The sequence below is a fragment of the Labrus mixtus genome, chromosome 12 (assembly GCF_963584025.1).
Source record: "Labrus mixtus chromosome 12, fLabMix1.1, whole genome shotgun sequence".
Classification (NCBI taxonomy): domain Eukaryota; kingdom Metazoa; phylum Chordata; class Actinopteri; order Labriformes; family Labridae; genus Labrus; species Labrus mixtus.
In genome coordinates, this window is record NC_083623.1 from 7997652 (window position 1) to 8025469 (window position 27818).

Here is a 27818-nt window from a genome sequence, read left to right on the forward strand (position 1 = left end):
ATCTCTTGTTGAGAACAGATCAATGGCATGTAGCGCCTAACGCAGAGTGACAACTACTGGAGGAGGGAGAGAGAGAGAGAGAGAGAGAGAGAGAGAGAGAGAGAGAGAGAGAGAGAGAGGAGAGAGAGGGAGAGAGAGAGAGAGAGAGAGAGAGAGAAAGAGGGCGACAGAGAGAGAGAGAGAGAGAGAGAGAGAGGGAGCTTAAGATGCCAATAAACCATTAAATATAAACTAATTGTAAGAGAGTAGATGGAGAGAGGGATAACCAGACAGAGAGGAGAAGCAGGGTATAGAGAGAGATTCAGAGATAATGACAGAAATAAAAATAGGAAAATAAATACCATACAAAGCCACCTCAGGAAAAACTCTCTTAAAGATTCAGGTATGCATCATGGTCTGGGGTTTTAGATTTAGATTTGCACATTCCAATTTATTTCTTATCATGAAGAAATCCTATGAACTCCCCAAAATGAATACCAATGCATTAGTGTGTCCGTCAATATACATACACTCAGCTCTCAGCTACAACAGATGTTTTCTTTACTGAACAGAGCAACAATATAAGTTTACTTTACAGTAAGAGTACAGATCTTACTTAGACAGCTCTGACACTGTAGAGTTTTCATCTAATATGACTAAAACAAGGGTTTGAAAGCACATTCTTGGGTCTATTTCCTTCTGAGGATTAGTACACATTTGTTGAACTTGTGAGTATTTCTGGCAGGAGAATGGTTTATATCGGATGGACTCAGAGAAACTGCAGTGCATATGTTCATTGCAAGAAAAGGCCAACATGTAACAAAGCGCAGCAGTGTTGCTAATTGATGTCTTTTAAAGTTTTTTGTGTGAAACAATGGAGGTCAACGTCTCAACGAGTGGAATACAGATTTTAGTAAACATTGATGTTCGGAGTTTTTCTAAAAAAGAAACCCGTGTGTAGCGCCAATTCATTACAAATGTTATCTCAAGACACTTTACAAAAGAGCAGGTAAAATACCGTACTCTTTGCTATATTATCTTAAAAAGACCCAACGTTAAGCCATCATAAACACAGCACTAAGCAACAAGTTAAATCTGTCTGATTATATGAGAGAGCATATCTTTTCTGGTTTCTAGATCATTTAAGAAAAACATACTGCGCTGGGGCGATGATTTAGCTCAGTTATAAGAGCAGGCAGCTCATATACTGAGGCTACATTCCCCTTCACACCGGTCACAGGTTCAACTCCTGATCGTTAAGATATTTGTTGCATGTCATCCCCAACTCTCTCTCCCCATATTTCCCACCACTCTATATCCATCCCATTCAATAAAGACCAGAATAAAAATCTGAAAACAATCCTAAACATAATTAACTTTTTTGTTCTTTGCAGAATGAGAAACTTGTCATGAAAGACTTGGTAATTAAATTGTTTTTTTTTTAAAACTCTGCTGATGGAGGCTGATAAAGTGGGTGGGTTTAAGACAAAGACATGGGAATAATAAACAAAGCCAGCCAGACAAACAAAGACACAGAGATGATTGTGTATTCAGATCCACACAACGTTACAACAAAGACACAAGTGTCTTCATGCGTTTCACGACAAACAGTATCACAACCGGCTTCAGAGAGACGGCACCAAGCGAGACACGAGCTGAGAGAGAAACGGTGACGAGGAAGAGAGGCGTCTGACAGTGTGTAGGTGGCTCATTATCGTCATCATCTGGTCGGGCTTTTTGTTGACAAGCAGACTGACACTTGTCCTCCTTTCCTCCACACCCCTCCCCCTCCCTCCTCCCCGTCTGTCCATCTCTGTGACATGTCTTTAAATAACACATGCTCGCTGCTCTCTGTCCATCACTCTGTTTTTTTCCTCTCTGTACTTTTTCAAACTTTTATTCACTCCTTTTTTCTTCACCCCTGTCTCTTTTCTTCATCCTTACTTCACTTCTTCTTATTTCTAAGATTTATTTATTTTCTGTTTTTCTACTTCTTCTGTTTATTCCCTTCCTTTTGTCGTCTTTCTTCTATCTTTTCCCCCTGCTAATTTACCTTTTTTATTTTTCTCCATTCAAACATTCTTCTTTTTTTGTTCTCTCCTTCTCTTTTCTTTCACCCTTTTTCATTCTATATGTTTATTTCCTCCTTTTCTTCCTTCCTTTCTTCCCACCTTATCTCCCCTATTATTTAATCACATTTATTTCCTTGTTTTTCTTCCTATCCATTTCCTTATTTCTTCCTTCCTATATCACTTTTTTCCTTCCCCATGGCTTAAAATTCCCCTAGCTTCTGGTCTTATTTGTTCATTTATTTTATTTTATTCCTCAGTCCTATATATATATATATACACAGTATATCTATATATCCTATATGTCTTTCTTTCCTTCATTCTCTCTTTCACCTTTCTTGTGTTTCTTTATTTATTCCCTTGTTCCTTTCTTCTTCTTCCTGTTTTTTCTTGTCCCCTCCTCCTTCATGATTTCTTCCTTTCCTCTACATTCTCTTGTTCTCTTGTGTCATTCTTCTTCTTTCCTTCTTATAGTCCTTTCTTTCTTTCTGCTTTGGAATTTGATTGATTTTTTAATTCATTACTTCCATCCCGTCTTTGTTGCCTTATTTTCTTTACCCGTCATTCCTCCGTCCTTGTTTTAACTTTCTGCAGAAAGGTGCATTTTATTTCACATTACTTAAAGGCAAGAAACTGAATCTCCTAATACACTAATAATTCTTATTTGAACCCTTATATAGTCGAATGTTTCATTCCTACTAGATCAAACTAGTTTATATACAGTATATGTACTTTTCTGTTTGTGCCTGAGGATTCATTACAGAATATTTTTTACAGATGCAGTGTTTGGTTCATAGTTGTGTGTGTAAAATAACAGGATCATTTCTGCAGCACTGGCACACTCTGAACATGCAGAAACACACACTATCCTGCTGCAAACACACACACACACACACACACACACACACACACACACACACACACACACACACACACACACACACACACACACACACACACACACACACACACACACACACACACACACACACACACACACACACACACACAGTTGTGTTAGTGATATAGGAGGTATAAACAGTTAACTAATAGAGTTGCTGCTTTGCTTATTGCTGCCATACATCATATCACAACCTGCTCATTATAGAGACAAGAGAGAATGGGGAGGGGGGACTCTCCATCTGCATTTTTTATTTCTAAGGTCAGCATTTCTGTGCAAGCTGGAGCTTTTGTGTGTGTATGTGTACATATGTGTGTGTGAGTGTGTGTGTGTGTGTGTGTGAATGTGTGTGTTTTCAGCAACTTTTATTTGGAACTTCCTCTCGTGGACTTCACTGGTGCATAAGTCAATGAGACAATACATGTAATGCTGCAGACACAAATACATGAACAAGCCCACATTTACACCACTTTTAAATTGGGTTTCGCCTGGTTGGGACAAATTTCCCTCCAACGCAAAACAATGTGTTTTTCTCAAGTGTTAGAGACATCCTGATCAATTTTGAAGACCAGTGTGCTGCACCAGAAAATTAAGCATATTTCTGCCAAGTGCCTCTTATGTATAACTCAAATGCAATATAAAACTCAGAATAAAACACAATTTTGATAACTCAAAGCCCAATTTCCAATGTGCCAATGTTCGTGGATGTTTCCATCTTTGTGCATGTTTAAAAACGTACCTCTATGATCAGGTCGGGTTCTGAAGTGACTCTGATGACTCTTTGTTCTTGTTGGTCTATAGAATAAGACACAGAGTACACCACGCTCCCTCCGTAGGCTGTAAGCTGAGAAAACACACAAAAAGACAACAGGTTTATATTTGATCCAAACTCTGTGGAAACTCAGAGAAATATTGATGATATTTATGATGCAATACAGCCCAAGCTCATATTCTAAGGAAGTTAGCAAGATGTTGATTCTCGTCTATTAAAATAGTTTTTCATTGGAAAAGTAGGTTCACTTATTCTGTTCAAAAGTTATAGTCTTGCTTTAGGTAAGCATGCATCAATATCAACCACACTCCACACCAATAGGGGGCGCTTGGAGATTAAAGGGAAAGAGAAACCTGAAGTTAGAACAACACTGGACAGAGGAAGTGACAAAGACAGCTGAACAGATGTGAAGATTGAAACTTTACTTGGATGGTATCTTGTGCAGTTTTTGACCCCTAAAAGTCTTTCAGCGCAGCTTTTGAATGGGTGAGTGGACATTGTATTTTTTTTAGGTTTAGCACAGACTATTTACCATGTCACTGAACACAGGTAATGCTATAACCCATTCCTATGGTATCACACTAGTGAATTAATCTACAGGTGACACACCAATGAATCACAAACAGAAAAGCAGAACCATTTTTGCAAGGCGACATTAATAATCGCACCTTAACACATTTATTGATTCTGCAACTGTGTAATATGGGTGTCCCAGTCTGTGAATCCACGTTGCCTTGTGGTGCTGCGGAAGCGCAAGTGAGCATCGTAAAACGGGAGGTCCACATACACACACACACAGTCAGAAATGCACACACACACACACACACACACACACACATCGCTGCCCTCCCTCGCTGGCTCTGCCGATCCTGTCATGCCTCTTTTACTACCTTGTGAGACGGTACATTGTGCCTCTGTGACATTCATATTGAAGGTGAAACGTCACAGTGGCATAAATACCGTAAAAACCTTGACATGGGGGTTTGAATCGGGCAAACATGACCAAACAACAGTCACATAATGCTAAGATAATTTGCAACAAGGAGGACCAATTGGTAGTGTAAAACCCATGTTATGCATTTGTATCCTGTTGTATGAATCCTTCTTATTTGAACTGCTGAAATGTTCAGCATACTGGTATGGAAATATTTTGAATGCAAACACAATTCATGGCACAACTAAGATCGTTTTAAAACAACTGCAGAAGCAGTAGTTCTGACTTTCAGTTCTAGCTTCATCTAAAAGTGCAGAATATACAAAACTAACTTTCCCTTTTGACAGACTCGAAATCAAGCCCAAATGTTTTCAAGTGTGAACTTCAAATTCTTTTCAAAATGATCCATTGAATCATTAGTGAGCTCATGAAATTCTACATAACACCTTCAGATTAAGATGTATCTTAGCAACAGCACTACTTTACAAATGTCACAACTATTTCAACAGCAACACAATGAAACCAAGACGTGCTTCAACTTCTGATGTTGCCACTCCCTAAAAGAAACAAAAACATTAAAAAAGTGTTCAAAAAGTAAGAAGATGAAGAATATGCCAGAATCATTGTCGCCTTGTGTTTCTGTAGGGTTTCTGTCGAGTCCACAGAATGAGCTTTAGGAGCAGAAACGCAGCGTCGGCATGATCCTGAAATTTATTATTCTGCTCCAACCTGAACAGTAATGGGTGGGAGAGCGAGATAATAATGCCAACCATAAAAACTGAGAGAGGGGGACATTGAGGAAGAGGGGGAGAAATAGAGACAGAGGGAGGCAGAGAGAGGGTGTAAGAGGTGAGCTTAATGCCTCTATAAACCTCTTCCATTCTACATCATTACTCTCAGTTCTTAAAGCGCGAGGAGGAATCAGCCATTTCACAGCTGACTGAAAATACACACACACACACACACATACACACACATACACCAGCGGGCATGGAGGTGTACGTTTTATTGACTAACACTTATTCTCTATCTCTAACCCCATTTGCTGATTTGGACTTCAGAGGATAGTAAAATCATAGTTTAAACCCACATTACACAGACTGCGAATGTCAAAGACTTCAACCTCCTCCAACATCCTCTCAGCTGCACTCTCATCCAGACTTTGAAGTCACACTTGTGTGTCTCATACAGAAATACATCTAGTTTTTTTCCCCCACTGCAACAATGAGCAGCATCATGGTCGTAATAGACAGCACAGAAGATGCTTTACAGACAGTGCTGAATCTAGGGTCTGTTGGGGTCCTAGGCAAAAATTCATTGGGCGCCCCTCCAACCAGCCTTCATTATTATTTCCCTCCCTCTATTTTCTCTCGCAGACGGATAATTCCTCTTCATTTAACCTTCATTGACAATTGGTTTTCACAGCCATAATGCATGTGACACTGAGCAGGGCATTGAGAGCGAGTGGTGTCAGATGGGGCCCCCTTAGGGAGGTTTCCTACTGCCACTGCAAAATTTTCACATTTTGAGGCATTGCTGTGGTTTAAAGTTGGTCAGCCCTTGGGGGCCCTCTACTGGCTTGGGGCCCCAAGCAGTTGCCTGCCTTGCCAATTGAAGCAGCGCCTCTGTTTACAGATAATGCAAAACAGAGTTTTTGTAAATTTAGACCCACGACATTATGTGGCTTACATTTCAATAATGGACTTCAGCAATGGAGAAAGTTAAAAGAAAAAAGCTGGGCTGGTAGACCAAACAAAGCCTATGATATCATGGCATTGCCTATGACATTGTTATGAGATTCCACAAAGAAATAAGATACTCCAAGACTTTGAAAAGCTCCACCCTTTTTCACCAGGCGATCACTAAAAGAGTCTGAATACTGCTGGGCAGGTCATGTACGGTAGGCTTTTACAGCTTCCCAAAGTATTTCTTTTGAACGTGTTTTACGGGACTGAAAACACCATTGGGGTCCTGGGCACCATGTTGAGAATTGTTGATGTACAGTATTCTTTTACCCTTGTTTGTATTGTTGCTGTTTTGATCAGTCACCACTCAGCAGCGTACAAATTCATCCGAAGAATAAGAGATAGCTTCATCCGTGTGTTCTTGAGAACTCTTCTAGCTGAGGATGATTCCACGTCCTCTGAGCACTACTGAATTTAGCAATTTGCTTCCTTGGAAATTATTGCCATTTCTCGGAAAACTCGATTCTGTGACGCCATCCACTCAACCTGGAGCACAATCACAGCCTTTGTCATGACAACCTGATAACCCGTGTCTACCCTGTTGGGGTGGTGGGGGGGGTGGTGGGGGGGATAAAGGAAACAAAACACAGGAGATAGAAAAGACCAAAAGAAAAGCACAATGGGAGAACAGAATTATGGGAAAGGAGAGGGGTATTATGGGAAGTGGAAATGAAGGGACAATAACCACTCAGACGCAGCTACAATAGACATCAGTCGGATCCCCAGGAGAGCGCCATAAGCCTGTTATTAACTCTATTAGCGGACAGAATAAGAAACATAATCCTTGCTGCTAAAACCCTAATCAAGAACATGGAACAATCTTCATTAAACTGAACCTCTTGTAATAGTCTTTGAAATATCCGTTTATACAGGCCATTCAGGTTAGGGTGAAAGAGCTAAATTATTTTATATCACAACAGTAATATCTACTGAAACAGAAGAAAACATGTTGACCTGAATAGTTTGTTGTGATGGGAACAAACCATTTCCTTTGATGTTAGAGATGAAGTTTTATCAGATTGATAATAACATTTTACTCTTGAATTCCAAGCTGTTAGCTTTTCGTTATATACTGTAAATGCAAGAATCAAAAAACAATAATAATTGTACCGCTTCAAGAGAGGGAAAATCTGGAGGGACACTGAGTCATTAAACCACTGAATGGATTAGCCATTGGCTACCAACGGGCAAGCTAATGTGAGAATCCAAGCCCTTCGGATTATAGTTACAAAAGGGATACAACCCTTTCCAATTATTTAGAGTAGCACTGTCAATAAGTAATGTTAGCACTCACAAGCTAATGTTAGCTACGGATAACGGTAGCGCAGAAGTAGCTGAATGCTAAAACTGTAATTGAACTAATTAGGTAAAATGACTTTCAGCTACATACAGGCCTTTTGATTTCTCTTTTTGTTTCAATGATAATTGGTAACATTTACACTCTTCTACTCTGAAAAAAAAAATGTCAGCCAACAGTAATTTTGCCAATTTTGATTTGCCGAGGGACTGCAGATGTGACCTAGCTCTAGGTTAACTCTGGTACAACGCATCAAATGGCAACATTTTCATCTTTTTAAAATCTGAACAACAGCTTTATGACATTTAACAGCATTTAGCCTACCGCCTCTTGTGATTGCACATACTTCACATTATTGTGAGGAAATGTACAACTCTAAAGTTTAAACCTAAAAAATAACTCTTCACAGAACCAGCAATGTTGGCTTCATCTTTGCTATAGCTGTTTATCAGTTAAAGTGGATACAAGTCGACACAGAGAGGCAGAGGATACGTGAATGAAAAACACGAGAGGAGGCAGAAAGTAATGAAGAGGGAGAAACAAAAAATTTGATAATGTGCAAAAGTCAGAACAGTAAGAGAAAAACACAAAAACAATGAACAAGTGAGAGGGAGGAGGGAGGAGGGTAACAAGTGAAGTAAAGTTAAGAGATTGAGTTAGCTAAGGAGTGGGTTTGGCGTGGAGCAAGAAGAGGTGTGAGGATGAGTCACTATCGACCTCAGTCCTCCTCCAGGATTCCCAAAAGAGCCATGATATTATAATATGACATTTCCAAAACTTTAAATAACAAAAGTTGGAGCATTTGAATGACCAACAAGTGTTGGTGGACCCTGGTTTGAACACTGTTGTTCTTTCTGTTAACAGTTGGACTTATTGTGGAGAACGACCCACCAAAACTGTGTTTAACGCAAATAATATCATAAAAAAGCTTCTGAGAATCATTCCTGGCATGTTATCTGTTCTGAGATGCACGTGTCCAGCATTACTTACTGTCCATTTTTGCCACATAATCACGTCGATTTTAAGAAGAACCTACCAAAAAATCCAAGCCACTTTCTTTTTGCACTCTTGACACCATTCATGTGGTGGACTTTACATGTATTTTCTTTACATGCACTCTGTGAGTAGGTTACATACACTAAGATTTTTTTTCTCATAGTCCACTGCACAGCTCCTACATTGCACCTTTTGTACATTTTGTGTTTTTTATTTTTTATATTTTATATTTTACATTTTTAATTGATATTTTATATATTGTAATAGCTTCTTATACTGTATTATTTAAGTTGTTGCTAGTTCTGCTTTATTTCCTTGTTAACTGTTTAGTACCAATACACCAAGTCAGATTCCTTGTATGTGTAAATGTACTTGGCAATAAAACCTGATTCTGATTCTGATTCTGATGTGCTCCTGTGCCGGCAGCCCACAGATCGGGGTTAGGGTTTTAAAGGGACCAGTATCTCCTGTGGTTAATGCACTCACTACCAACAAGCACATCATAGAAGAACACTTCAAACAAAAAAAAAACTATCCCTTTAACCTTATCTGTATCTCCAAGTTAGAGTGTATAAAAATACCAACTCTGTCTTTGGGAACAGCTGCAAAATCTGACGTTCTTCATGCCACATGTAGCGTAACTTTAAGTGACATTGACGTTGTTGATTGCCTTGATGAGCTATAACTTTTTAAATATAGATTTCTAATATTTATATTTACTTGAGTTGCAAACTTAATTTAAAACTATGCAACAAGTAGTAGAAATGGACGCAGAGAAGCGTGTGAATTCAGGGTTTTTATTTGACCCAAAGTATCATGGTGCATGTCAAGCACTGTCATTGAAACATCATCACTGACTTCTCTGCACTTTTCAACTTTGTTTTAAATGCAACAAAAGGGAACAGAAATATAAGACACCAACGCTGTTGGAAGGTTTAGAGAAACTAGGACGAAACACATTATGTATTTTAAGGAGTTAACGGCTGTTCTACAATGAAAAGAAGCTATTAGTATGCAACTTTCTTTTGTGCCTAACACATCCTAGTTTCTTCAGAGCAATGTATTTGCCAATCTGCATTCTTACACAGCATTTGCTGGAGTACAAAAGCAAACAGTGACAACTGATGGTCGCTTCAGGAGATTGGGGAGGGGGCAAAGGAAATCATCCTTCAGGAAATGAAAACCAGATTGTCACAAAAGCCTCAGAAAACAAACTCCCCTGAAGTGACACACACACACACACACACACACACACACACACACACACACACACACACACACACACACACACACACACACACACACACACACACACACACACACACACACACACACACACACACACACACACACACACACATGCATACACAAACCTGGGTCATCTTCTGATGCCTGTGGTTGTTTGCAATTGGTATCGGGAGTTTTCACTCTGTTTATCTACCGGTTACACACACATACAGACATACACACAAAGATCATTGTTGTTCCTAGCAGTGGGGTTAGATTGGCTCCAGATGGACCAAGAGACAGAAGAATGCTGAACAGCTTGAGAAGTCAATGTCACTAAACCAAGAAAACACAACCAAAAGTCCAGTGAGTTTGTATCAGTACTGGATCACATCTGAATAGGGTCCTGTTTGGATTTATTTGGCCTCATTAAAGAGTTCCTTGGCATCGTTGGCTACGGTTGGAGACGGATGCAGTATTTCCTGAAGAAAACTCATTAAAGAATGTGAAACTGCATGCACCTTGGGTTAAGACGGCATTGGTCAACCAACATGGAGATTTAAATATGGCCAATTAGCCTATCCTAGTTGAAGAATGTTAAACTTATTGTCCTGTGTGCCATTTATTTCAGCTGCATTATGTAAAAAAAACAAATCTGTTAAGTGTTTCATACAGGGTCCTATGTATGTCTGCCAAAGCAGAACTCAAAAGGTCCAATGTCTAAGCCATCCATTTGCAACGTTATTTGAAAAATGGAATATCTATAAGTATGTTGTCAATAAAATTCAGTCATCTAAAAATACAAACTGTTGTGGTTGGTTCGGAAAAAGTGGTGTTAATCTTCCATATCTTCCCATGTTGCATTGCAGTATTCTTACAGTTGCCCAGAATCATCAACCAAAGACTGGTTTCAGAGCTTTCTTTTTGCACACAGTTTTCCCGGCCTGTAGCTTTCCCTACACTTATTGAAGGAGGATGGAGGAAGGGGGAATACTAGGAGCGGTTATCAGTTTATCTAAATCCCATCTCTAGATGCCACTGTACCTACACACAACTCCCTTAAAATGTCCATAAAGTACATATTTTGATGTTTCCACTTCTGTAGTTATTGATTGGGATTTAAAGCAGCCACAGAGCTGAAGTACATTGAGCATATTTAAACGTTTATCATGCCTTTTTGGAAAATCTTGGGGAATTCTAAGTGAAAGAGAACTTAGAGAATTTGGCAGGAAAATCCAAAAGTGTTGTGCTATCGAGCCAGCTAGCTCAAACAGAATTTATAGTCATGGTGTAGGGACCTTAAAAAAAACATGTGAACGCCCTGAGTGCAGGATTAGTGTTTAGTGTGAATTAGTGTGAATTAGAGCTTCATAATATCATTGGAATAGCAACAAAATAATTTTTTTGGCCGTTTTAACCAGAAACTGGAGTCAAGTTTAAGATGTATGCAAAACAATATTGTGATAAATATACTGAAACATCTATTTTCATTTTATGGGATCATAAATAGGGAGTGCATGGGCTTGTCTTTTATGACACGTCTGCAGTTTTCCAAGACAGGGGAATGTTTATGCAGCTGTGAGATGGTCCTGCTCTCATGCTGTCGAGGTGGAGGTACTTTCTTTGGACTTGAAGCATGCAGAAGAGCCCAGAGCAGAGGGGGCTTTTTTCCGTTGCTTGGTTAGGGTTCACTCAAGGGGTAAATAAATGAGACGGATCAGTTTTCAGTTGGTGTTTTGAGGACCTCATGGGGTTTGCCCTCAGATGAAATTGAAGGTTAGGGGCCACCATTTACTGCCTCAATGGGGTCTGGGTGGCAATGGGTTGAGGGCTGATGATGTTCTTGATTAGGCCGAAAGCAATTTACAGTTTTCATCATGTATTTATTTAATCTGATGTACTTAGAAGTTTTGGACCAAAATGATTAGATGAAGACCAGGAGACAAACTTGGATAAATGTTTTTTTTCTTCCTACATTTAGTAGAAACAAAAAGTGTTTCTCTCAAAAATATTGCATTGCAAACTGATTCTTTTCACATGCCATTCTTGTATTTACTGCAGCAAAAACAGAACAGAAACTCATACTTATCTGTGCCATTTGTAAAACAGAAGGGAGCACCGTAGTTGCATTTTGAGGTGGTGTGTGCAAAACTATGACATGATAATTATCCCTGCGGGTGGCAGAGGAGAGACGCTTGGATGGACTGTAACTCAGTATGCACATTTCATTCTGAAGATGACTAAGAGCAGCTCACTCATTCTTTTCCAGCCTCTTAGAGTTGATCAATTATTGTTCTGCACTCCCACGGCTCGCTGACTCTTCAAAGTCAACTCCAGCAGCAGCAAACTTCAAGTAACAAACAAAGGAAATGTTACGCCCAATATTCAATACAGGAAGAGAACATACAATTCTGAGGCGGGGATCAGACTCGCGCAGTAATCATGAGCATTTTAGCATCGACATAAAGACAGACAGAATAGAGGATGTGATCTCTGGTTCTCAAATTGAGGCCATTGAGATTAAATGTCTCAAAACCTGAATTCTGAAGTGTTATTGTTTAGAAGTCAATGACAAAAATGAATATATTTCTTACACAATTTATTATTTAAGTTATAATTTCCCAAATCTTGGAACCCATTTGTGATCACTTGACCAGGCGTCTGGAAGCGATGGCCAACTTCTCAGGGTTGCCTGTGTAGTCAGCCTTTAGCAATAAAGGACTGCCGACAAAGACTTCCTTGTCTGTGTATTGCCAGTGTTTACAGTCCGACCAGCAACTTCCGAAGCAAGATTGGAGTTGATCTTGACAACAACGTCTAAGGGTATATTGTTAGCTTGACTCGCATGCGGCTGTCATGCTGAATTTAAATATAGAATCTGCTTAAGAGATTGAGAGTTTCCATGCAAGTGTTGAGTCTTCATCACTAGTCTTCTTTCATAAAACATTGTGTTTATTTTCTAAATCATTGTCCCATTTATAGTACAGTTGACAGTAAAGCTTCATCAACCAGGATGTGACAATTTATATCCACTTTGTTGTCCAAACTTGGTTGCTTCTGTCTCCAAAGACACAAGGAAGCAGGGGCCAAAGTGCCAAACACAAGACCTGCGTTTCAAGTCTCGTGAATGATATTCTCTCGGTCATTGGTCAAACCTGAAGAAGCTCCAGGCGTGTCATCTTAAGTATCCTGCCAAAGCTGTTATTGCTGTTTGAGGATACAAGAGATCAGACTTCACTCAAGTCTACTCTCTCCTTCTCATTTCCTTTTGTCTCTCCATGTATCTTTGGTGGGAGAGACTGTGTGGATGCAACAAAAAAGACATGGGATGTACTCATAGCTTCAAGAGGGGGATTCACAAACCAGTTGGTAAAGTCAGGGAAGGTACATTTTTAAGGAACGACAGGCCGAAGGCGACAACCACATGTAGCATTCTCTGCAACAGGAGGTAATAATGTTGACTAAAAGAAAGGCCCTCCCTCCATAACATGTTCTAGGTGGTATATATGGTTTATCATTATGTTGTCTTAATGAAACCGTCAGTAAATCCAGATTTTCCACGATCATATATGTAGTCTTTCTAGTAATAACAACCAGCTGTAATGATTTTCATGAATTCTTGGCAATGGGATTGCTGCATTGAGCTTTCCACTCACTTTCCAGGAACACAAATGAACGTGACACCAAATTACTTGGTTGATGAAAACTGGAACAAATCCACTGTGATTGATGTGAAACGACTTTTCCAGCCTTGTAACTAAAAAAAAAGGAGAAGAGGGAGGTGAGAGAGGAAAGTGTGAAAATGGGAGGGGAAATCCATCTCATGAAATCAGCACCAGATTAGAAGTGGCACTATACACAAACTCCTCTACACACACATAAGTCACAGCTCAGCAGAAGGTGATGTTCCTCCTGTAGAAAAAAAAAGGAGAACGTATTCCCACAAAGTATTTTACAGAAACACCTTCAAGACAGATTTCATTCATCAAAGCTTTGAGGTGCCAACCTCTATAAACTGAGGTGAAACTGGAGCATTTTTCTGAACACTTTTCTGCCTCAGGATTGCACCTGTAGCAGGTTTTTCCTTTTAACTGATTATTGTTTTCCATCACTTCGTCTTTAAAGGACAACGTAAAAGACAAGAAAATGAAAAATAGTTTGAGAAGTGGGGAGAACAAAATGCACGGGCGGAGTTAGAGAGCGAGTCAGGGAGAAAGGAAAACAAAAGCTGAGCTGTTTGTTTGTGTGCGTCTGTCATGTTTCAACATATTTCCAGCTCTTTCATCAGCTGTCAGAAAAATATGTGTTCAATCTTTTTTCTCTCCATTTCTGTCACTCTATTAATTTTGTTTAGCATTTTGTCCGTCTCAGCTGAGAATCCGTTTGTAAATCTTGGGCCAAAATGGATAAAAGTAGGTTAGCATTTGGCTGTCCTGAAGGCTGAAAAAGTTCTGATGGAAGATATTTTTTGGATACTAAACATTCTGTCAGAGCTGTGTGTGCTGAAGGACAATTCCTAAAAAGTGTCTTATAATAATTGGCTGGTAAGGGCTCCAGAAAAACTGAAAACTTGACCATAAGGTAAGATCCTGACTTGACTCCTGTAACTCATTCTCTGATTTCCATACAGGGGCAGTAAAACAAGTTATTACACTGACGTTCATATAGTTAATTTGCCTGCACCATTGGCCTTACCATCCTGCCTGGGCAGCTTGTAAAAGTACAATTCAATTTAAGATTGAGCTTTTTTTTTAGTCTCCACAAACTGTAGAGATATACTTGTCTTTTAAGCTGAAAATTGCTCCATAATGTTCACCAGCTAATCACTGTGTTTGTTGAACCTCGTTCTCAAACTCATAATGTATAAAATCTTGGTTTGAGCATTTCAGACGAGTTTCTATATAACTAAGAAATGGGCTTAGCTAAGACCTGTTTCTGTTCGTTAACTTAAATAGAAGCTTGATTACAGTTGATTAAATTCAAACACTTGTTTAATAGTATGAGCACAACCAACCAGTTGGAATACCAACTCACCAATTCTAGGGGGCAGTGCTGTCACTAGTGGGACTTTGGTTAAAACCTTAACAATATTGTGTGTTGTTGGTACTGCAAGAAGTATTGCAAACCTTGACTTCATGCCCAGTGAAGGCTACAGGATTGAGTGACTGAGCATATTATATCCAGTGCCGCCTACTCCCTTCGCCTCACTACATCCACTAAGACAGAAGCAATGGTTTGGGCTGTGAGTGAAATTAATTACACGTTTATGTTTTCAAAGATTACATTTTGGGTTTATTGGATAGGACAGTGGATCGAACGAAACTAGGGAGTGAGAGTGGAGAATCGCATGGAAAGGAGCCACAGGCCGGACTCAAATCCAGTACCGCTCGCTTGAGTACTATAGCCTCCGACTATCGACCTTACTGCTAGGCCATTTAGTCCCACACATAACACGTTTTGTGATGATAGAGAAGATACTTTCCCAGATTAAGTCCTGGCTGGAAGACCAATATGGCAGGCCGCACTGACAAATGTTTATCGAGGGGGGCTAGAACCGAGCGTTACATGCAGCTAATGCTACAGCTAACAGGAGGAGGTAGGAGAAGCTGCGTTTCCGCAGACTTTACATTTTTGCACATAGCTGTGCCTAAACATGCACAGGACACACACTAAAGGGCATATAAAACCAGAAAAAGCATAATATGGGACCGTTAAAGATTCCAAAAATTCTGAAAACATAAGTATACTCTTGTGAGAGCAAAGGCTATCCTCTTGATTAAGCAGCCTCTGGACCAACACAGGCTGAAAAAAAAAAACCCAATAAACATCAAAGGAAAGCACTTCTGAACCAATGAGCATCCACTAAGCGCAACAACGGGGCCAATGAGCATCATCGACATTAATGACACGGGTCACACAAGAGAATTATAAACACCACACACATACATTTACACTCCTATACATCTACTGCTAGCTTGTCATTGCACACACAGCCTGTCACTTCTAATGATACACACTAACATGACGGAGCAAAGTGTGTGTGTGTGTGTGTGTGTGTGTGCGTGTGTGTGTGTGTGCATGGAGAGGTTGCAAGTCACATAGCATCTATCTCGGTAACATGATCAGAGATTGAAGCAAAGAATCGCTTTTTATATGCAGCGCTTGCACACTGCTCGAAGCCATCACACACACATGCGCGCACTCAAACTCAAACACACACACACACACACACACACACACACACACACACACACACACACAAGCGCACACACACACACACAGTGGTAATTTGTTTGTTTCCCATGTTTGGAGGCATTCGGTTCTGCTCCGCTGTCCCTAATGCCTCCAAAACACATCATTATCTGACTTATATAGGCCTCGGAGTGTGTGTGTGTGTGTGTGTGTGTGTGTGTGTGTGTGTGAATGAGAATATGTTTTTCTGTGTGTGTGTGTGTGTGTGTGTGTGTGTGTGTGTTTGTATGTATGTGTGTGTGCACTAAGAGAAAAACAGTTGATTATCGAGTTCAACAGGCGAAACACTGTTTACCCTGAGAGACACAAAGAAGGAGGGAGAGACACAGGGAGCGAGAGAGAGAGAAGAAGAAGAAGAAGAGCTCAGGGGGATTGAGGGGAGGTGATTTAGGAACAGGGAGGTGAAAAATGGGAGTCCTGGAGAGATGGAGGGAGAGTTAGAGGAGCGGGCCGATGAAAAGGAGCAGGGACAGAGGGGTGGTTGGAGGGAGGGAGGGAGGGATAGAGGTTTCAGACAAAGAAGTGAGATGACAAGCCAGGCCTGCAGGATATAAAGTAATGAAATTCTGTGCTATATTCCTCTAAGCCATGACACCCAGACTAACATCACAGTGGCTCTGTTGTTGTAGCAGGGCAACAACTCTACTTCACAAACATGGACTGCAGCTATTTGCCAGCTGGAGTGATAAAGTCTAATCGCGGTCACAGAAGAGATAAAAAAAAAAAAAAACGGCAGCGTAAATTCAAGCGGTCGACGTTTGCAGGATTGAGAAGTAAGGCTGGAAGGGAGGTGAACATCGCAGCATGACACGTTCTCAGCAGACGTAAAGCCAGGGGATGTTCTTTTAGATCACAAACGGGATCTGTTTATGTATTCAAGGCTGTGCTAATGATGTAGCCTCACACCAGCTTTCACATATTGCCTGTAAACTTTATCATTACCGTGTGAAATGGTTAGAGATGCTAATGTTGTTATGCTAACGGTCAGTGAGAAGCAATCTGAAAGTCAACCGACAGTCGGATCATATATTAGACTGCAGCTCAACTTTAACTTATGGCAGTGTTAACATTATTGGAACAAGACAAAACGGCACAATGAAGGCCACAATGAAGAGGCTGTTTTAACCATGACTGGTGTGATTGTTGGTGCAACCCTAAAGAATAATAAAGGTTTTCTTTCTGGCAGCAAGGACACCAGAAGCAGGGACGCTGAGGGTGCTGCACCTTCATGAATCAAGCATAATAAGAACCTTTATCTAATAGAGACATACTCTTTTTTTTTTAGTAAACTGGTATATCCATACATCCATACCTCCATACATAACAGCATTGTTGGAATGGAATTGTGGAACATATTTCCCTCGTTCCAGTGATTGGCTGGTACTTAAGGTTCCCTGAGCATATTCAGATTTTGGAGAGACTGCGGCTTCACTGTTGGGGGGCTGTCATGTCGTCAATCTTTTTTCTATTTGCTATGCTCACGTACACTTCAAAGCGTTCGGGTTAGAGTTAACTATATTCTTAAGAGTGAAGGGGTTTTATTCAAAAATTAATATTCAAAAGTAAGCGGGAGAGAGAGAGAGAGAGATGGGTGGAAGAAATGCAGGCAGAAGGGGAGTGTGCAGGTCAAATGCGTGAGAGGGAGTGTGTGCAAATGGACATAAGTGGAGACAAGAGACATAATGTCACTTAATCATTCCTCCATATGTTCTGATGACTCATACGTCATGACTCATATATGCACATACGTATTCCTGTGTCTCTTTTATGTATGATGAACTCATCAGAGGCCACATCTTTGTGCATACACTTTCTCACCATCTACAGAAGTTTTCATTCTCGAATTGTGAGTTGTTTTGCAACATCTTGGACATACATGTAAGTATACTGTTGTTGTGTTAAACATTCCAAAACTACAGAAAAGTGTTGCTATCACACACACAAAATATATAATCTTGGGCGTTCAGATACGCAAGTGCAAAAACATGAAGTGTGCAGCAATAAGCCTGATGTTTTATAGACTTCTTTACTTTCTCTCATCATCCTCAAACATGACTCAGCATCCCGGTCTCAACCGTGCGGCATTAGAGAGCAGTTTGCATTTGAAAATTCTAAATAATAAAGTACTGAAAATAAGGTAATGTGTAGACGCAGCTTATTATCAAACCAGACTGTTTCGCACCAGGGACGTATTTCAATCTGATTCCATCCAGGTAACAGTTTCGCAAACATACTGCAGTTGTTTGGGAAGATTATAAGGTCTCTGTTCAGTCAGTGTGAGAGAGCTGTTATTCAACTCCGGTGAACTTTTGATGCAGCTGCTTGTTGTGAGGCAATGTATTTTATCATATAACTGTTATTTTGTTAGGTCCTGGATTCAAAGATTATCATTGTTCAGCATTTTGGGAGCAATATCCACTTAAGTTTAGTGAAGAAGGGGAAAGGAAGTTCTGATAACAGGAAAGCATTATTGCAATATTCTTCAAATGTTTGACTATTTCTATTCCATTGTTTTTTTAAAGGCTTATTTTTGGGGCTTTTATGCCCTTCTCTAGAGACAGGACAGGGGACAGAGCCAGGAATCAGAGAGAGAGAGAGAGAGAGAGAGAGAGAGAGAGAGAGGGGAACGAGATGAGGCAAAGGACCCACAGGTCGGATTCAAACCCAGGCAGCCTGTATGGAGGACCACAGCCCCCGGACATGGGGCGCACGCACAAACTACTAGGCCCCTTGAAGAAATGTACGTCAGGATTTGATTGCAGAGTGTATAAACAGTTTAGATAAACATAGGGAGGTGTGTGTCTGTATCTAACCTTGTTCCCCAGGTACATTCCGGGTGCGTTCCAGTAGTAGGCCGAGCCGAGATCATTCACAACGTCGGAGTGTCGGACACTCAGGTATGGGGGAGTCTCTCTGTGAACAGACCACACTCTTCCTCCGGTATCACCAATCAGGTGCCAACCTGTCAGGCTCGTCTCCTACAAGACAAGAATCAGAAGGACCTGTTTAACTTTCAGCTCCCTTTGCTCAGAAAAGTTTTAAAATATTTCTGACACCAAAGTTTTTTTACATGCAGCTTTTTCAAATTTGACACCCTGATATTGTGCCGTTTAATATTTTTAAAAAAACAACAGAAACCCCCGGGGGATTCTCTCAATGGGCAGGACAGGAGTGTTGCAGAAGTGCAGGATTAAAACAAGGAAAAGGAAAAAGCTTCTTGATTTGAAAGGAAAACTAATGCAGAGGTGCTTTAAACATGTGTTCTTTCTGATTGCAAGCAGGGGGCAACTGCACTGGTTGAAAAAAAAGAAGTCCAATCGTACCACAACAGGTGTGAAAATGAGCTTACTCCTCAGTGGATTCATAATCTCAGTAAACACTTATTTACTGAGATTATGTTGGAATGTGTACTTTTCACGTCTTCTTTATTACAGCATGATTCTTTTTAAACTTTGGGGGGGAAACAGTGAATTCTTTAGGACATTTCTACCTGTGATTGACATGAACCAGGATAAAAGCGTCAGCATTGAGTATTTCATGATTTTATTTCATGATTATTTAACACATTCTATGAACATGGCTTCACATGTTGAATACAAAGTAGATGCCATTCAAACAGGTTTCTAGCCATGGCTAATTTGCAACCCCTGTCCCTGGTTGGGCTTTGAGGACTAAAACAGAAGCATTAACCTCGACATTATAATACAAAAAGAGACTACAATAAGGGCACAGTGAAATAAGAATTAAGGAGGAAGCACAGTCAATGCTCACAGACTTGCTTCAGGTTAAGCCACTGTTTAATATGTTGTCTTCAAAAACCTTGAACTCTGTCCATTTTTTTTTTAAATTTCAGATGCAAATGCGTTGAACAGTTGTGTTTTTCTTATTGAGAAGTTCTGCATTTTGTTGCGATACAGTTTCCATCCAATGAAGCCCTCTTATTTCACCGTTGACAACAAGTTGGCAAACGGCCACAGAGCTGAGCTCAAGGCAACAAAAAACAGAATCCAGTCATGGCGGCTACATCCACTTCTTATATACAGTACTGTCTCAGGGTCAAAGTTAGCTTTAACTTCTAACTGTGCGTGTTAGTGTTCAGTTTATAGTCACACTGCAAGAGAAATATGTAGACCAAAAAGAGAAGAAAGAAAACAATTATGTACAGTATCTTTGAACAGATTTATGTCTGTGTCGCTGTTCGCCTGATGACAATAATGCATCTTTTGTAATTTAATTTTTGTGGGATTTTTTAAGAGTGTAGTCAGGTCATTTCATACCAAACTGACTGTCCTGCTTAAACACATCATTCATTTCGGCCTATCACTTAAGTTGTTCTCACTGTCAGAAGATCAGCAGCATCCGACAGCCAACATGTTAAAGCAAGTCGACAGTCATGTCCAATAAAGATGGAGTTTATAATTTGACAAGCTCCACTATTATTGTCCAGCTGTTGGTTGTGCTTTCCTGCTACATAACATACAGGCTGTGTTAGTCAATGTGTCCCTGCGCTGTCTACACTCCTCCTGTTCTATAACTCAACGTGGCATCTCATTGTGTGTGCACTTTGTGTATCCAAAATCTATCTGATGATTGGACTCCCTGAGGCTTATTGCACTCCCCACTGAATCCCACAATGCAGTCTGGGTCCACTGAGCAGCAGCCTCGGGAACGTGCGGGGCCTTCTCTGCCACATAAGTGAATCAACATTTAAGCAATAAATGATCCCCCAGCCATTACGTGTCACTAACAGAAAGGAGAGAAGTGCCATTTTCTCCGAGTGAAAGTTCTTTCTTTTCTGAATCGAATCAGTTTAATAGACTTTGAAGCATTAAGACAATCTATATATGGAAAGAGTCACCCCCCCCCTCCCCCCCCCCCCCCCAAAAAAAAACACTTACACAGGTAACAGTCTGCTTTCTAAGACCTAACAAACTGTGAGCTCTCAAAGCAAAATAATCTCTAGCTAAGCTAAACATGATGAGATTTTTTTGTCAGGGAAAAACCTACCTTGTCCACCAGGGGGCCAAAATCAACAATTAGTCCTTAGAAGCGTTTTTTATAGTTTTAGTGGTTAGAATGAATCAGAGTTTAAACCAAACTTTGTAATGTCCGATTTCAAATGATACATCCTGGGATATTTTTTCTGTCCCCCCCTGTTTGAATTGAGAAGTTGTATCAACTAAAGTGTAAAACTGCAGCTGTGATTTAAGGTTTTGTAAATCTGTCACATGTCAGACAGGAAGTCTTGCAGCTGACACCTGGAGAGTTTTATTTTTTATTTTTTTCCCCCTCCCAAGGATCGTGTGTTTCGGTGTGTGTGAGAAAGACAGACAGCCACACACACACATCTGTCGTTGCAATTAACCTGACCTTGGATTCCCCTTTTGAGCACAAACACACACACACACACACACACACACACAGAAAAACAGACACACATACACACGCACACTATCAGTGTCTAAATCAGAGCTGTCATCCTGTCAGCGTCTCCTCTCCTCTCTCCTCCCTCCCCACCTGTCAGTCAAAAACTGTTTTCCTCTTTTCACCTCTCTCCTCCACCTTACCTCTCGTCTTGTCCCCTCCCTTCCCTCTCTCCCCTCCTGTCCTCTCTCCTTTCTCCCCTTCTGTCTTTTACCCCCTTATTTTCTCTCCCCTCGTACTCTTTCTAACCTCCAGCGTGGTCCAAGATATGTCTTCACATTTCCACGTATTATCCTACTGCCACCCACTATTGTACACCGACAAAGCAGCGACTTTAATTTAAAGAAATCCAGATAATTCAGATGATCCAGATTTATTTACTTTTATTTTTTGAGTGGATTTTTCCTGAGCTTCAAAGATATTTATCAAACATTTTTTTTCTGCCATCTGTGAAACCTCTTTGTGTAATCAGAGAAATCTGTTCTTTTATCACGCATGAAAGAAAAGAGGCACTATCATGGGGGGAGGGGATCATTCATTTGTATTGATATTGATAAAATTATCAAAGCTCAATAACTATATCAGAACCTTAATAGAACCAGGTTTTGATCCTCATCCCTCCTTTAACTATTACATTAAAATCTTTGCGACGTGAAGTCTTCTTGCAGAGGAAAACTGACGAGTACTGTAGCTGTAGAATCTCACCGCTAACATGCTAAACTTCAGGGAGCACGCCAACACAATCAGTAAAACTCTGTTAGTCATCAATCAGGTAGCCTATACGCTAAGCTAATACAGATTTAATAAAGAAACATATTTCTAATAACATAATTTTAAAAAAAAACAAGTCCTCTTTTGTGGAGAACTTTAGACAATACGAGCGAGGACATGTGAAAGTGTTCAGCTCAGAACAGGTAATGTCTAAAAGTCATGAAAGCTTCTACTTTTATGGGCCTTCCAGCCCTCCATTTCCTCAAAGGTCAACACTGTCAAGGCTGTTTGATACATTGGTCAGGTGTTTTAGGACCCCAGGGACTTTGTAAAGTTCTAGAGACAGGTAGAGGACAGACTTTTCGGGATATTAGACCTCACATTAAACATGACTTTTTTAAAGAGGGCTTGCCCTCATCGTTCTTTCCCTACGATCAGCAGAAGTTTACAGTGAGAGTTAACCTGAAACAGGCAGATAAAAACAAGAGGACAGAGACTGCAGTGGCTGTGGATTATAAATATATCACTAACTGAGTTTATGGTCTCCAGTGGCTTTTTGCATATGGTAGCCTATCTGTAACTGTAGCATAGTGGTGCTGTTGGCAAGCCCCCGGAAAGCGGCGATCGCTGTGTAAACAGGAGCATTGACTGGAGTGGCAGCGAACGTAAGTAGTGCGCTGCGCTGACGGGCTGCAGCGCGCACGGAGTATGTACTGCAGAAATTTGCAGTTACTCTAATCTTGCATCCAGTTACACCACCTTGTGACTTCCATCTCATTGTTGTTGGACATTCTGATGTGAGCTTCTGCCAATTCATTTGCTCCTATTTTTGGTCTCAATGCAAACGGGAAAAAAAAATACATGAACGTACGTTTTCTAGGCAGCTCTCAAATAGTTTCAATAACCTCTAGGGGCCGAAAATGTCCAGAAAAGTAAAACATTCGTAATTCACAGGTGAGTTTGTTTATCTATAAGGGTGAGCACAACAAAAAGTTTGCACTGTCATTTCTGTCATGAACATGTAGCTGGCATTCGGTTTCTGGTAACATGTTTGTTTTTTTCCGCTATAGCAATACAAAGCCACTTTGGCTGAATAGATGTGCTTATATTAAAGTGATGTTTACAGCTTCCTTTAACATATTTAAAAACAGAAATATTTATTGAATGAATCAATTGTTTACATGTCACAAAACCTGATTAGCTGACATGCTGATAAGAGAAAGTGTTGTAACATTTCCTACATTCTGATAGGTCCATGTGGAGGCAGTACACTGACTGGCCACGCCCATGCAGGAGCACTTTTCGCAGCCACGTCGATTTTCACCCTGGAGATTGTAGAATCCGAGTTTACAGCGGTCACAGTTCTCTCCTTCAACGTTTTCCTGCAGGAAGCAGAAACACAGAGAGAGAATGACGGAGGGATAAAGAGAAGAAAGATGCAGCAAAGTTTATGGGCTGCCCTCAGACTGGCGTTACGAGCAGGAGGCATGTTATTGCAGTGTTAATGTGCTGAAGATAATGATGACGGGGCTACAAAGGTTAGCTTAAAGTACTCGTCATTATTTGTGCACATAGAAGTTGTGCGAGTGTGTGGGTACCTTGCACACGCAGGGTGTTATGCACGGGTCAGCGTTGGTGCTTCCTTCCACGCTGCAGTTACAGCGCTGGCAGGATGGGAAGCCCATATAACCCACTGCACACCTGCAGACAAACGAGTTTAATAAGGATTATAAAGATGGAAGTGATGAATATTAGAGAGGCAGTCAAATCACCAGCAGATCTCAGGGTCAATTCTGCCCACAACCAAGTGTCTGTTTGGACCAGGATGTACCTTCATGAAACACATGACGTGCATGTATTTACAATCTTAAGTATCGATGAGGACGTTGGCATGCATGCTTGATTTCCTTTAGAAACTGCTGATTTAATATTAGCTGAAATAAAAAGTTGAATAGACAGAGACGTCATTCATTTTGCAGCTGAAAGATCAAACTGTTGTGTTTCACGTCATCAAGATGTACATGCGTTGATGACATCGTTATTACCTGCACGTAAAATGTAAACAAGGTGAAAACAGCAAGCAAAATTTGGAGAATGTGGAGTCACATGCAGGAAAGGAGCCACAGGCTGGACCCGAACCTGGGCCGCCCACCCGGAGGACCACAGCCCCTGCACATGGGGGGCGCGTGCACCAACCACCATGCCACCGGCGCCCCGAGCTTTATCAACTTCTAAAGTGCTAAGAAATAGTTTGTTCATGTCTCTGCATAAGTACTCGTGATGGACCTGTGTTTTGCTGCAAAAACACGATTGTTTTCAAGGCATTTACTACAAAACTCTAATACAGCATTCAACGGGTTAAAAGCAGTCCGAGAGGTGATTTACACAACACTTCCACTGGCCTGTTTTGGGGGCTTTGTCAAAGGTTTGATGGAATATAAATATATACCATGTTTGGTTTCGATTAGTTTCTTTAGACTTGAATGTTTCCTACAGGGAAATCAGTGAGAGAGGTCAATACAACAAGTAATTAAAGCAATATGAGAAAATAAGTGATTAACAATCACTTGATTAAAGATGAAGCACTTTGTTGACAGATGTAAAGATCAGACAGAACTCTTTTGTATTTGTTTTCTTTTCTTGTTCTATTGATTCACAGGTTGTAGTTTTAACCTTTAGACTTCCCTTGATTGTTTCAGGCCTATTAGAGATAAAACAAGACGATGAAAGCAAACAAAATGTAATTGCAGTCAGAGAAGAACAGCTAATAAAAATAACAACGTAAGAGCGTTCAAACTGAGGCTATTTATTCAGAGACTTCTTTATATTTCATGAGGTACAAACCTAAGTGGGAAGGTGATCATTATTATCATCAAAGATCTCAATGCAAGCTTTCCAAACACTAATTGAAACAGACAACAGCTGAAAGGTTCTGCTCACCTGTCACTACGTGTCTCTGTCTCTTTATATTGTGTATGTGTGTTTGTGTGTGTGTGTCTGTGTATCACCTGTCACATCGCAGACCCCCAAAACCCTCCTTACACCGGCACGACCCTGCTGGCTGGCCTGTCAATCAAACACACACACAAAGACACACACACACACACACATATATATTTTTAAAAAACCAGCAGTGAGTGGAACAGAGCGGGCATCTCTTTTGAAGTGACTGAACCAAAAATAGAACAGTTTTCTAGATGTAAAAACAGTCAAAGTACAAAGAGGAGTAAAATTATCTCTCATATAAATAGTGGTTCTGTTCTATCAAAGACGCTTTTTAATAACAGAAGCTTCTGTAAACGCAGATGAACTGAGCTAACCCCAACCCCACAGGAAATCAAGCAGAATCGATGAAATGCTGGAGTTACTGAAGTATCACATGAAAATTAATTAAAATTTAGACTATGTTGGCTTTCACTGAAACCCTCCGTATTTGTGTCTACAGAGAGCTGGGAATCATTTAAATTTCCTATTAAATATCCAGAAATGTTGACAGACTGAGGCTGAATCCAAAACGTCCATAATTCAACACTCCTGCAGACTCTTGGACTTTCGGGGACATGGTCCAGGGAAGTCTGCGAGTTATCCACAGACTGTATATAAGAAGCAGAGGTTGACACTGAGAGTAAAAAGTGAACATTTAAGGAAAAGGTCTTTAATCATCTTTTTTCTAATGGCCAGTAAGGGGGGGAGGGGGGGACTCTTTTTCAGCTGCAAAAAGAGTCATTGTAAAAAAAAATGTAATTGCATGGAAATTACTATCACGGCAAACTGTCAATCAAGATAAGAAATAAGTTCCAACACACACCATGTACGTCAAAGTAATTAGGCTTCTTGTCGCTACTGTCAACTGCAATCTCTTCGAAGCCAGCCAATAACAATCCTGACTCCTATACACTGGCTGACATATCATTGTATCGCAAACACTAAATGACCCAACAAGGCAGGTACAGTAAACCTGCAGATTACTGCAAATATACCATTATATCAATACAACATTTTCACTCATTGAAAAGCTTGAGCCCAGACCTCTTGCATGGCCAATAAAGCCATAAACCACACAGAAAGCAAGATTATTTTTCAATATTAAAATGGAAAAATCAACCCGAGTGACTTAATTGGTTTTCTTGAAGTATTGCAGACAGCCAGCAGTTTGTGCCTCAAAGTGACCAAAACACATAACTTATAGTAAAATCAATATCTCCCATTCAGTTTTCACCAGTAGACAAATGGACAAAAACCTTTTTGGTACCAGGCTGTTAACCTGTTAATTTCTGTTGGTATTTTAATATGGGGTCTAATAGGGGTTCCTTGGCTTTTGGAAATAGCCTCAAGTGGAAGCTCGAGGAACTGCAGTATTTTGCACGACTGCTTCATTTTTGAAAACCAAAAGAGATTTCTGTTTAATGGATGACATTTGGATATCCACTTCTTTTATAATGGCTTATCCAGTTTACCGGAATATCTTAAAGGACTTCTTCCAGTGTTTGGCCAGCAGTCTTGGCCCAAAGAACAGGGCTTCAGACCACAAGTCCAGAGAGTCAACATCTGGATTCAGCAATAAAGACAGACGGAAAGAGTAAAGATTATATTTGCATACTTGGCGTACCATGGCTTGAATCTGCAAAACATGACTCGCTGATGGAACCCTGCGAGTCACATGAGCAGGGGATGCAGGGGTCCTCCTCCTCGGGGTTCACCTGGACAGGTAACACAGGCAAACAACTTGTTTAATGCATTTATCAGAAAAGAATTTCAAACACAGGCATGCATGCACATACTACATACCCCATCAGGTCTGTAGAATCCAGCGAGGCATGTTTGACAGTTGACTCCAGCGGTGTTGTCACGGCAACCGATGCAGACTCCGCCTCCTTTTTTCTGACCGTGGATGTCCAGGCTGAGTGAAAGGTCTGCTACTGTCTGATTAAAGAAGCACTCCTCTGCCTTACCATGGCAGTTACACTCTGAAAACACACACGCACACGCACACAGAGTTTTGGTAAACATCAACCCCTTTTTGAAGAAATCATCAGACGGTCTGCACACTGACCATGTCTAGTGCATCACCTCCATTATCAAGCGAAGAATAGTGATTCTTCCTCTTCATTTAGCTTTCCCTCCTACTGAATGTAGGACTGGGCAGGATAGTAATCAGCACGATCTATTACTGGCTGAGACTTCCATTTAACAAGAGGTCATTGTTGTGCATTCTCGTGAAGGTTACAGGCCTCTTTTTTTTTTCTCATACTCCGAGGCAAGACTTCACTTTTCCAGAAAGTTGTGCTTGTGTGCATTTACATTGAACAAGTATGTCTTTTGCAACACGACATCACATCACATCGCAGCAAAACTGGACTGGGTATAACTTTTTCTTTTTTTTTTTTGTCAGCAACCCCGTGTGGATCTCTAAAAATAGATGAGGGAGATGCAGTTTTTCTTACAGGGGAATTTGTCTGACTGACTTGAAGAGGAAGGCGACAGTGAAGCAGCCTGTGGTTCCTCTGTGGT

The 27818-nt window shown here is 40.5% G+C and overlaps 1 protein-coding gene across 8 annotated transcripts in view; it reads right to left on the reverse strand.

Moving 5' to 3' along the window:
• Positions 1–27818, reverse strand: part of lama2 (laminin, alpha 2) — a 209785-nt gene that overhangs the window by 117870 nt on the left and 64097 nt on the right. For all 8 annotated transcript variants that reach the window (XM_061051767.1, XM_061051769.1, XM_061051773.1 and 5 more), the window contains exons 9-15: positions 27096–27274; positions 26917–27007; positions 25316–25373; positions 23906–24008; positions 23549–23689; positions 18986–19150; positions 3689–3793 (exon numbers count right to left, since the gene is read on the reverse strand). In XM_061051767.1, the coding sequence (XP_060907750.1) occupies positions 3689–3793; positions 18986–19150; positions 23549–23689; positions 23906–24008; positions 25316–25373; positions 26917–27007; positions 27096–27274 (842 nt within the window). The remainder of the gene's footprint in view (positions 1–3688; positions 3794–18985; positions 19151–23548; positions 23690–23905; positions 24009–25315; positions 25374–26916; positions 27008–27095; positions 27275–27818) is intronic.